Source organism: Hypanus sabinus, chromosome 5 (genome assembly GCF_030144855.1).
Source record: "Hypanus sabinus isolate sHypSab1 chromosome 5, sHypSab1.hap1, whole genome shotgun sequence".
Lineage (NCBI taxonomy): Eukaryota > Metazoa > Chordata > Chondrichthyes > Myliobatiformes > Dasyatidae > Hypanus > Hypanus sabinus.
In genome coordinates this window covers 144,472,835-144,484,980 of record NC_082710.1, presented here as the reverse complement: position 1 = coordinate 144,484,980, position 12,146 = coordinate 144,472,835, and the positions used below count along the sequence as shown (strand labels likewise).

The 12,146-nt window shown below is 41.3% G+C and overlaps 1 protein-coding gene across 2 annotated transcripts in view; it reads right to left on the bottom strand.

The window, feature by feature from the left end:
* The window catches only part of pcca (propionyl-CoA carboxylase subunit alpha), a 463,897-nt gene that overhangs the window by 423,509 nt on the left and 28,242 nt on the right, over nt 1-12,146 (bottom strand). Inside the window, exons 4-5 of one of the 2 annotated variants that reach the window (XM_059970514.1) lie at nt 5,363-5,431; nt 1,279-1,332 (exon numbers count right to left, since the gene is read on the bottom strand). In XM_059970514.1, the coding sequence (XP_059826497.1) occupies nt 1,279-1,332; nt 5,363-5,431 (123 nt within the window). The remainder of the gene's footprint in view (nt 1-1,278; nt 1,333-5,362; nt 5,432-12,146) is intronic. The other variant, XM_059970515.1, reaches the window with a different exon arrangement.

Genomic DNA, 12,146 nt, shown 5'->3' with positions numbered 1-12,146 from the left:
TTATTAACCATATGTTACTGACAATACTTGACCATTAGCTTCAGCTTACTCACATGATACTTTATGTGCATATGCTACCAGAATTGGAAGTCAGATTAAGCTCAATTTTATCTGCTCTAAGTCATTCCAGGTTATACCAGATCTCTGTCAGTGATGTACAAATAATAGCAATATTTAGGACATGGGGCAATATAACCTTACAGAAGGTTCTATTTAGTTCCAAGCCAAATTGAACCCCTTCCCGTCCTATTAAATCTCCTTTCCTGCGACCTCACTGAAAGCCTTGTCATTACATTCCAATTTACCACTTTATTAAGTATAAGAATGGAACCTAATAGTGGTGTGATCTTCTGCAGCTGTAGCCCATCCACTTCAAGAAGGTGTTTCACCCACAGAACAGCTGCTCACTGGATGTTTGTTTTTGCACCATTCTCTGTAAACTCCAGAAACAGTTGTGTGTGAAAATCCCAGGAGATCAGTATTTTCTGAGATACTCAAACCACCCCGTCTGGCACCAACAATCATTCCACGGTCAAAATCACTTAGATCACATTTCTTCCCCATTCTGATGTCTGATCTCAGCAACAACTAAACCTCTTGGCCATGTCTGCCAAGTGATTGGCTGATTAGATATTTGCATTAACAAGAAGGTGTACAGGCATAGCTAATCAAGTGGCCACTGAGTGTATGGAAGGTGAACATCCATATACAGAAAACAGGAAGCAGAGCCTTCAATCTACAAGCTGTGCCAAACACAGCGGACACTTTCAAATGGACAACCACACTCCTCAATCTGTCCTGGTTTGTTAAATGGACTGGAGATCAGAGTATTTAATGCCTATACAAAAATCAAGCCACTAAAACAAAAAGCAATGACTAACACGGTGTCAGGTCTGCTTGCTTATTAGTAGTGACTGGTTAATTGAGTACTGCTCTTTACCAGCAGATCACTAAAATAAATTCAACATATCAGTATAATTCACACTAATGATTCAGTACAAAACTCAGCTCGAGTCCAGTTACTTAGATTCAAGATGACTAGACGGTTCAATGTTCGCACATCAAGGTGCAATCTCATTAATGACCAGGGCAAAATAATGAATCAGTCTTTGAAGACATTATCACACAGAAAGAACAGACAGTACCCACTCCCAAGTACAGAAATTAATCCTATAAATAGGGGTCATTCATGTCATTGTCCATTAATGAATGCATTCAGGAAGTGGTTTTCGTATCACACTCCGAATCTTGAGAAAATGGAGGAGCCCACAAACTTACCTTTGAAAAATGCAGCCAGCCTTCCTGCAAACCAACCATATTTTGGAAGCCACGCTGTTTTGTACACAGAACAACTCTCCATTACATTATGCACTGGCATGAACTTCATAACATTACTAAAGAAACAGCTTACATTTATAAAATGCCCTTCACAATTTCAGGACGTCTTAAGGTGGATTACATCTATCTGCTGTAAATAATTTAAAGTCCCACAAAGTACAAGATGATAATGGCCAGATGATCGGTATTTGTAGTTTGTTAAGCAATAATTACCAGCCAGAACACAAGGCACTTCCCCTACCACCACTTCAAAATAGTGTTGTGGAAATGTTAATCTGCAACTACTTTAAATCTGCAAATGAAGCCCTGTTCTGCGTTCCTTCCTAAATACTGCACATCCAGTAGCACAACAGTCCTTCAGTACTGCCCATCTGAGGGTGCAGCACTTCCTCAGCACTACACTGGGAGGAACAATCTAAACATGCGTGAGAATAAGTGTAATTTACAACTGCAAAAGCTTAGTGATGTTCAACAAGTTTCAGGAGGCCAGCAAACTCTGAAAATCTAACAGAAGGAGGAAAATATAGAATAAAGGATTCAGAAATATACTTTTTGGTATTATTTATTTGCATTTGTGCAGTTTGGCTTCTTTTATACATTGGTTGTTTGTCAGTCTTTGAGTGTAGATTTTCATTAACTTTATTGTATTTCTTTGTTCTACTGCAAATGCTTGCAAGAAAATGAATCTCAGGGTCTCTCAATATGACATATACATTGATAATAAATTGACTCTGAACTTTGAAATATTTTTTTTAATCAAATGTCTACATGAAAAAGCCGGCATCAGCAAACAATGCAACCGAAGGCAACATCCTTCAAACAGTTCACGGAACTACTTTTTTTTTTATTACTACTTCTTTTCAAATATGATTCTGTTACTATTGAAACAGGTGCTCTACATTTTGATGGTGTGTTTCAGGGCCGATAGAGCAATCTGGCAATTTGCGACTCCGAGGGAATTCAGTGAGATTTCAAGTGAAAGGCACGGCCTGGAGGCCAAAAAGCCTGGCGACAGGGCACAAGCCTATAAATCGACTCCAGTTCTTGCCGATCTTGACAATTAAAGTCTTGAGGAAGATTGAAATCAATGAGGACGAGAGTGGAAGGCAAGCAGGTGTTCAGCACCCCCTGCCTGCACTTGACCTGTCTTTCTCTCTCTCACTGCAACTGGATGAAGGTGCCTGCGTGTGACCAGTCGCTCTCTCTCACTCAATGCTGCCAGAGAATGGTGCCGGAGTCTTGGGCAAAGTTTAATCGATGTGGTTTGTGGCTTGGACTCTGTAGTTCATGTTATAATGTCTTTCTGGTTTCTCCTTTTTTAAAAATAACTGTGAGCAACTTTGATCGGGACTGACTGGCTCTGCAGTCAATGAACGACACAGCACTAAACTGAACAGAACTGATCTAAACTGAACATTCCTAGACCATTTCAATTACCTTGTCTTTTGTTATTTTATATTCTGAGTTTTTCTCTCGCTTCTTGTGTTTTGCTTGATTTTTATTTGCACGTGGGGGTGATGGAGTCTGATGTTTTTCTTTAAATGAGTTCCATGGGTTTCTTGTTTCGTGGCTGTCTGTGGGAAGATGAATCTTAGGGTTGTATACTACACACATCCAAAAATAATCAATGTACTTTGAATCTTTGGGTAAACTATCGGAGCTGGCAGCAATTGAAACTTTAAATTTCTTCCATAACTTTTGTGCTTGGTTGGCCATTCTTCATTTCTGACCATCCCTTGCGATCGAGGATAAATTGCCTCCACTCCAGCTCTGACATAACCATTGAAGTCAATATGGGGCCAGAAGTGGTTGAGTAAGAGTCTGACCTGACAGCTAGGTGTGTACTGTGTGAACTGATCCACTCCTCCCACCAGTTGTCTTGAGTTCCTATGTTCTCCTTACCCATGGATGCAAGGTCCTGAGCCTCACTGAATGCTCCTTTTCACAGGCCAGGGATTGCCAATTATCACTACATTTATTTTTCCAATTAAACTTTGAGAAATTTCTCAACTATTTCCTTCAATCCATCTGGTATTCTCTTCCCATGACAGAGCTCAAAGCTTAAAGTGTGTAATCAGGGTTTGCATGTTGGGGTGTTGGCCTGTGTTCCTGGCTTCTCATCTTTGATGTAATGACTTACAGAATGAAATTCTGATTGTCACTGAAATTTGGGTTGGCCCATTTGTGGCAAGAGTACCAAATAGTATGTAATCTATTCACCAACTTAAATGTAATAACAGTTCATCAGGTTTAATTTATTATGGTAGCCAATGAATTCATTCTCTTTCATTAAAGTATTACCTTTTTAATAAAAACAAAATTGACAACTTTAACGACCACAGACTCATTTCCCCAAATGTTCCCAGTACTCAGTTTCTCCATTTCCAAGCTCCACGGGAATAACGGCAGCATGCTCACGACACTCACCAAGCTCACTAATCCATCAACGCACTGCCCACTTCAGTCTATCATCCCCTACATCCTATATATTATCTTATTCCTCATTCCCATAGACCAAAGGAATTAGGCCATTCAGCCCACTGAGTCTGCTTTACCACTCCATCATGGCTGATTTATTATCCCTCTCAAACCCATTCCCCTGCCTTCTCCCTGTATCCTTTGACACCCTTACTAATCAAGAACCTATCTACCTCCACTTTAAATATACCCAATGACTTGGCCTGCACAGCTATCTTTGGCAATGAATTCCACAGATTCAACCCTCTCTGGCTAAAGAGATTTCTCATTTCTGTTCTAAAGAGAAGTCCTTCTATTCTGAGGCTGAGCCCTCTGGTCCTAGACTCAACCACTATAGGAAACATCCACTCCACATCCACTCCCTCTATGCCTTTCAATATTCGGTAGGTTTCAATGAGATTCCCCTACATTCTTCTAAACTCCAGTGAGTACAGACCCAGAGACATCAAACCTCCCCATATGCTAACCCTTTCACTCCCAGAATCATTCTTGTAAACCTCTTCTGAACCCTCCCCAATGTAGCACATCCTTTTAGATGAAGGAACCCAAAACTGCTCACAATACTCAGTGCAGTATGAACAGTGCCTTATAAAGACTTAGCTTAACACCCTCTCTTTTATATTCCAGTCTTCTCAAAATGAATGCAAACGTTGCATTTGCCTTCCTTACCTCTGACCCATGCCATTTTGACGCTTTAGTGACAAACCCTTCAAATACTTCCAGTGATTCCCAACACTGCCATTTTCCTGTCTGCTTCTAAAACATTGTAGCTATCTCTATTGCGCCTGTTATAATACACGCCAACAACCAATTTTCTGGCTCTGTAGATAGCCCTCTCTTCACTACTCATTAGGTTAAAGGGTGAAATCTCAACAAAGATTCATAAATCTACATTGACATTCTGGGCAATACAGAATGACCACTGCACCAGAGGTGCTTTCCAAAGAAGAAGTATCACAAATGAATACAGAAGATTCCACAGCACCATCAAGAAGATGGAATTTTTCCTGGAGCTGACACCAGTAATTGTCCCTCAATCAACTTCTTAAAATTATTTAGTCAATAGAGTATTGCTGTGTGTAAGACACTAATGGGCCGATAACATCCACCCCCTACATTACTCATGTTATGATTCTTCAATAATAAATCATTACTAGGAAGATGCTGTGGGATGCCAGGAAATTGTAAAAGGAGCTTTTTAAGTCTCACTTTGTCTTTACTTGTTCCATACGAAGTATTGAGTTTGCACTCTGCAAAGCATCTAAGTAGCTTTTAATTCATCAAGCAAACAAGAGAAATATCAGTGGCTATACTTTTGAAAGCTATAGAATTTCTCACTGAAATTTCTACATGTATAAAAATCACAAGTTAAAACATCTAATATGGATTAGGCAGTGTCCAGTTATTCAAAAATCAAGACTACAGAGTTGCTTCTAAGCAAAATGTAATCCCATTTAATTAATTGTGCTGTGTGTTATAAGAGCACAGCCTATTTTCACTAATCTACAATGCTGAGCAAAAAAAAAAGGAATAAATAGTTACTTACAGCATTGGCGTCCACATCACTGTGAATTGCAACAGTCTTTATCCCCATCTTTTTGCAAGTCTTAATGATCTGCAGAGCAACACAATATTTCTAAGTAATAGAATAGTACAGCACATTACAGGCCCTTCGGCCCACAATGTTGTGCCGACCCTCAAACCCTGCCTCCCATATAAACCTCCACCTTAAATTCCTCCATATACATGTCTAGTAGTCTCTTAAACTTCACTAGTGTATCTGCCTCCACCACTGACTCAGGAAGTGCATTCCACGCACCAACCACTCTGAGTGAAAAACCTTGCTCTAATATCCCCCTTGAACTTCCCTCCCCTTACCTTAAAGACATGTCCTCTTGTACTAAGCAGTGGTGCCCTGGGGAAGAGGCGCTGGCTGTCCACTCTGTCTATTCCTCTTAATAACTTGTACACCTCTATCATGTCTCCTCTCGTCCTTCTTCTCTCCAAAGAGTAAAGCCCTAGCTCCCTTAATCTCTGATCATAATCCATACTCTCTAAACCAGGCAGCATCCTGGTAAATCTCCTCTGTACCCTTTCCAACGCTTCCACATCCTTCCTATACAGAGGCAACCAGAACTGGACACAGTACACCAAGTAATGCTTTTAATGATAATTTTTTTCAGACAATCCAAATCTACAGAATTCTGCTGAACATTTATTCTTTTCACCCAATGGTTCCACTCAACTCCAAAACCCAATGGTACTGCACTTTGGAAGGACAAACAAAAGTGGAACATACAAGGTAAATGGTAGGACACTGAGGAGTGCAGTAGAACAGAGGGATCTGGGAATACAGAAATAAAATTCCCTTAAAAGTGGCATCACATGTAGATAGGGTTGTAAAGAAAGCTTTTGGTACATTAGCCTTTATAAATCAAAGAACTGAGTATAAGAGTTGGAATGTTATGGTGAGGTTGTATAAGGCATTGGTGAGGCCGAATTTGGTGTACTGTGTGCAGTTTTGGTCACCAAATTACAGGAAGGGTATTAATAAGGTTGAAAGAGTGCAGAGAAGGTTCACAAGGATGTTAATAGACAATAGACAATAGGTGCAGAAGTAGACCATTCGGCCCCTCGAGTCTGCACCGCCATTCTGAGATCATGGCTGATCATTCACTATCAATACCCAGTCCCTGCCTTGTCCCCATATCCCTTGATTCCCCTATCCATCAGATATCTATCTAGCTCCTTCTTGAAAGCATCCAGAGAATTGGCCTCCACCGTCTTCCGAGGCAGTGCATTCCACACCTCCACAACTCTCTGGGAGAAAAAGCTCTTCCTCAACTCTGTTTTAAATAACTGACCTCTTATTCTCAAACCATGCCCTCTGGTACTGGACTCTCCCAACATCTGGAACATATTTCCTGCCTCAATCCTATCAAATCCTTTAATTATCTTAAACGTTTCAATCAGATCCCCTCTCAATCTCCTCAATTCCAGCGTGTACAAGCCCAATCTCTCCAATCTCTCTGCGTAAGACAGCCCTGCCATCCCAGGAATCAACCTAGTGAATCTACGCTGCACTTCCTCAATTGCCAGAATGTCCTTCCTTAAACCTGGAGACCAAAACTGTACACAATATTCCAGGTGTGGTCTCACCAGGGCCCTGTACAAATGCAAAAGGACATCCTTGCTCTTGTACTCAATTCCCCTTGTAACAAAGGCCAACATTCCATTTTCCCTCTTCACTGCCTGTTGCACTTGCTCATTCACCTTCATTGACTGGTGAACTAGGATTCCTAGGTCTCTTTGCATTTCTCCCTTACCTAACTCTACACCGTTCAGACAATACTCTGCCCTCTTGTTCCTGCTTCCAAAGTGGATAACTTCACATTTATTCACATTGAATGACATCTGCCAAGTATCTGCCCACTCACCCAGCCTATCCCCCTGTATTCTCCTAATGTCCTCTTCGCATGTCACACTGCCACCCAGTTTAGTATCGTCAGCAAACTTGCTGATATAGTTTTCAATGCCCTCATCTAAATTGTTGACATAAATCGTAAAGAGCTGTGGTCCCAATACAGAGCCCTGTGGTACCCCACTAGTCACCTCCAGCCAGTCCGAGAAACACCCATTCACTGCTACCCTTTGCTTTCTATCTGCCAACCAGTTTTCTATCCATGTTGAAATCCTGCCCCCAATACCATGAGCTCTTGCCGGGACTTGCGAAACTGACTTACAGAGAAAGGTTGAATAGGTTAGGACTTTATTCCCTGGAGTGTAGAAGAATGAGGGGAGATTTGAGAGAGGTGTATAAAATTATGATGGGTTTAGATAGAGTGAATGCAAGCAGGCTTTTTCCACTGAGGCTAGGGGTAAAAAAAACAGGACATGGGTGAAGGGGGAAAAGTTTAAAGGGAATATTAGGGGGAGATTCTTCACACACAGAGTGGCGGGAGTGTGGAATGAGCTGCCAGTTGAAGTGGTAAATGCGGGCTCACTTTTAACATTTAAGAAAAACTTGGACAGGTACATGGATGAGAGGGGTTTGGAGGGGTATGGCCCAGGTGCAGGTCAGTGGGACTAGGCAGAAAAATGGTTCAGCACAGCCAAGAGGGGCCAAAAGACCTGTTTCTGTGCTGTAATGTTCTATGGTTCTAAGGTAACTTTAACTAGTGTAGATGGCTTCCTATTACAACTGAGAGGAAGAATGGCCAAGATATCCTGACAGGGTGTACCAGACCACAAGTGTCAATTGTCAGATGAGTGAGCGGTACAGGACTGATGTGCACATTGTGGGTTGACGCTTGTTGAATTTTCATTTACCAACTTGAGGCAGTGACTCGAGAAAAGAGAACAAAAGGGAAGCAAAGCACACAGAAGGGAAGAATTACACTTAGTTAATAAAAATCAAAGAATTAAACACCCGGGGGTGGCTTTAGCCCACTGTGCCCATGTCTGTCGTTTGGAAGAGTTATCAAAGTAGTCCAATTTCACCGTTCTTACAGAATTCCAAATAATTCTTAAGGTATTTTATTTTATCCATTTTTGGAAGTTACTAGTCATTGAATCAACTTCCACTGTACTCTCATAACTGAACTCAAGGCAACTCACAAGAAGACAACAAAACACTGGAACAGAATTAAGCAATTCAGTCCAGCAAGTCCACTCCACTCTTTCATCATGGCTGATCCTGGATCGCATTCAACCCCATACACCTGCCCTCTAACCATATCCCGTGATGCCGTGACCAATCAGGAATCTATCAACTTCTGCTTTGAATATACCCATGGACTTGGCCTCCACTGCAGTTTGTGGCAGAGCATTCCACGGATTCACCATTCTTTGGCTTAAAAAATCCTCCTTACTTCTGTTCTAAGAAGTCACCTCTCCATTTTGAGTTTGTGTTCTTTAGTTCTGGATACCCCCATGAAAGGAAACATCCTCTCCACATCCACTTAATCTAGTCCTTTCAACATTCAGTAGGCTTCAATGAGATCTCCATGCATTCTTCTAAATTCCAGTCAGTACAGGCCGAAAGCTGCTAAACGTTCCTGATATGTAAACCCTTGCATTCCCAGAGTCATCTTCATGAACCTCCTGGTCTCTCTCCAATCACAACATGTCCTTTCTGAGATATGGGGCCCAAAACTGTTGGCAATATTCCAGTGCAGTCTGAACAGTGTCTTATAAAGGCTCAGCATTATCCCCTTGTTTTTAATATTCTATTCCCTTAAAATAAATGCCAACATTGCATTTGCCTTGTCTACCACAGACTCAAGTCGTGAATTAGCCTTCTGGAAGCCTTGCAGGACTCCCAAGTCCCTTTGCACCTCTCATGCTTGAATTTTCTCTCCATTTAGATAATAGTCTGTTCAGAATTCATCATACGATTCCCAACACTACATTCCATCTGCCACTTTTTAGCCCATTTTCTAATTTGTCCAAGTCCTGCTGCAATCGAATTGCTTCCTCAGCACCACTGACACCTCCAACTATGTTCATATCATCCACAAACTTTGCCATAAAGCCATCAATTCCATTATCTAAGTCACTGACAAACAATTTGGAAAGTAGCAGTCCCAGTATTTACCCCTGAGGAACACCACTAGAGACCGGCAGTCAACCAGAAAAAGCCCCTTTTATTCTCACTTGCTGCCTCCTGCTCATCAGCCATTCTTCTATCCATGCCAGCTTCTTCCTGTAACACCATAGGATTTTATCTTGTTAAGCAGTCTCATGTGAGGCACCTTATCAAATGCCTTCTGAAAATCTAAGTAAATGACATCCACTGCCTCTCCTCTGTCCACCCTGCTTGTTACTTCCTCGAAGAATTCTAACAAATTTGTCAGTCAAGATTTCTCTTTTAAAAGAAACCATACTGACTTTGACTTATTTTATCATTAGTCTCCAAGTACCCCGGAACCTCGCCCTTAACAATGGATTCTAACACTTTCCCAACCACTGAGGCCGACAATGAGCCCATGTGCACCACCTCACTTTTCTCCCCCCTTTTTTTGAACTACTTATTTAATTTAACTTTTATATGCATTTCCCATTATAATAATTCATGATGTTTTATTATTATGCATTGTAAAATAATGCTGCTGCAAAAAGATAAATTTCACAACATATGCTAGTGATATTAAACCTGATTCAGATCTTGATTCTGAATTTGGTTGTAAACAGCATCTCAAAGGAGATGGAGCACTTTTGAAGGGAAATTCCTTGCTCTACATTTATTCTGTACAGTAGAGCAGTTAATAGAGCTGCTACCTCACTGCACCAAAATCCCTGGTCATATCCTAACCCTGGATGCTGTCTACGTGGAGTTTACATTTTCTCCCTGTGACCATATGGGCTTCCCCTGCCTGTTCTGGACGTTTCCCACATCCCAAAGACATGCAGGTTGGCAGATTAATTCGCCACTGTAAATTATCACTATTGTGGAGCTGCTGAAAGCAGTCAATAAGAACACTGAGAGAATAAAATGATGGAATTCATGTGAGATTAGTGTGCGTGGATGGTTCATGGTAGGCACAGGCTCACTTGGCTGGTTGGCCTGCTTCCATGCTGTATCGCTCTGACTCTGTGGTAACCAGCACAAAGTGCAACCACTGCTGACAAGTGCAGAAGAAAGAGATCTCAGAAGGGTTACAGATCAGTGGAGGTTAGAAAGAATAATGGGTATCTTGGCTGTGGAGCACAAAGGTTGAGATTTTTAAATTAAGTTGAAGAAAAAGTTCACAAAGACGTTCCTGGGACTGGAAAACTTGAGTTACAACGCTGGCTAGGTTAGAGTCTTTTTCCCCTGAAGTGCAGGAAGCTGCAGGGCATAGAAAATCATGAGGGTTATAGATAAGATGAATTATTACAATTTTTCAATTGTTATGAATGTGAAGCAAATCTGATGGGCAGAAAAGTCCCAAATAGCCAATGCCCGCCCCCCCCCCCTTTTTGAGAATCGCAAGATCGCTATTATTTCGGGTCTGAAACCCAGGAAATGAGATACACAGCATGCCAGGAAATGAGAGAGATACACATCATGTCAATAGTGAGAGAGAGATACACAGAATACACAAGGTTTGGAATGTCACCTGACATAAGCGGAACGGAACCACTGACTACTGCTATTGTCTCTTGGAGAAGGAATTGTGTATTGAGTACTGTACTATTCATTGAAGCCCCTCAGGGGACAACCAGAGTGGTCTGGTTGAGGGATTGCATCATCCCAACCTGATTGGCATCTGAGACCCTGTGAGTGAGGATAAAAGAGGGTCTGGGGAACACCCCTTTAGACACACCAGGAGAAATGCTAGAAATCCAGTGACAGCGTTTTATAGTGAAAGCCGGTGGCAGCTTGTGTGCGTCCTCCCTTGCCAGGGTGGCGGGCTCATCACGGAAGAACGGTTTAGCTAAAGGAGAGGTCACACTTGAATGGCCACGACAACGAAACACCTGACGGATTGAAATCATAAAGGAAAGTTGGCAAGTTTTTCTTTCTCTCTCTCTCTCCCCAACAACTGCAACACAGCGACAACCAAACAACGGCAGCCCGTGTGAACTGCAGCGAACTTTATATTTCCATCGGACAATTCATTATCCCCTAGACAACGATAGAGCTTATTTCTTATTGATTATTATTATACCCGCACTTTTAGGTTTAGTGTTGATGACGTATATTATTTGTATATTTGCATTGATTTTATTTTTGTGTATTTTTACTAATAAATACTGTTAAAAATAGTATCATCAGACTTCAACGGACGTCTCTATCTTTGCTGGTAAGTAACCCAGTTACAGGGTTCGTAACACAAACTTTTTCCAAAGGTCAGGGAAGACCAAAACTAAAAAGAGGAAAGACTTAAAAGGAAATTGAGAATGTTTCCCCAGAGTGAGGTGCAAATATGTAATGAGTTGCCAGACAAAGTGTAGAAGTAGGTGCAATTACAATGTTTAAAAAACAACATACTATCAATGAACATGGATAAGAAAGATTTAGAGGGATATGGGCCAAATGCAGGTAATTTGGACTAACTCAGTTAGCCAGCTTGGTTCACATGGACGAGTTGGGCTGAAGGACTTGTTTCTAGAAAGTATACCTTTATGCCTCCATGCTGGACTGCGAGCCAATTCAAATCACCTAACACAGGGCTAGTAGATTAATGTTCAAAAGCACTGCACAGGTCTGAAAAAATGCACTTCTACAAATAACTAGCAAACAAATTTACTGTTGGGCTCACAAAGTAATAATTTCTCAAAGAGTCAAGTATTAGAGCCATTCTCAAACAGCAGTCCTATTTTGTTTCATATTGTGGCTTCCGATT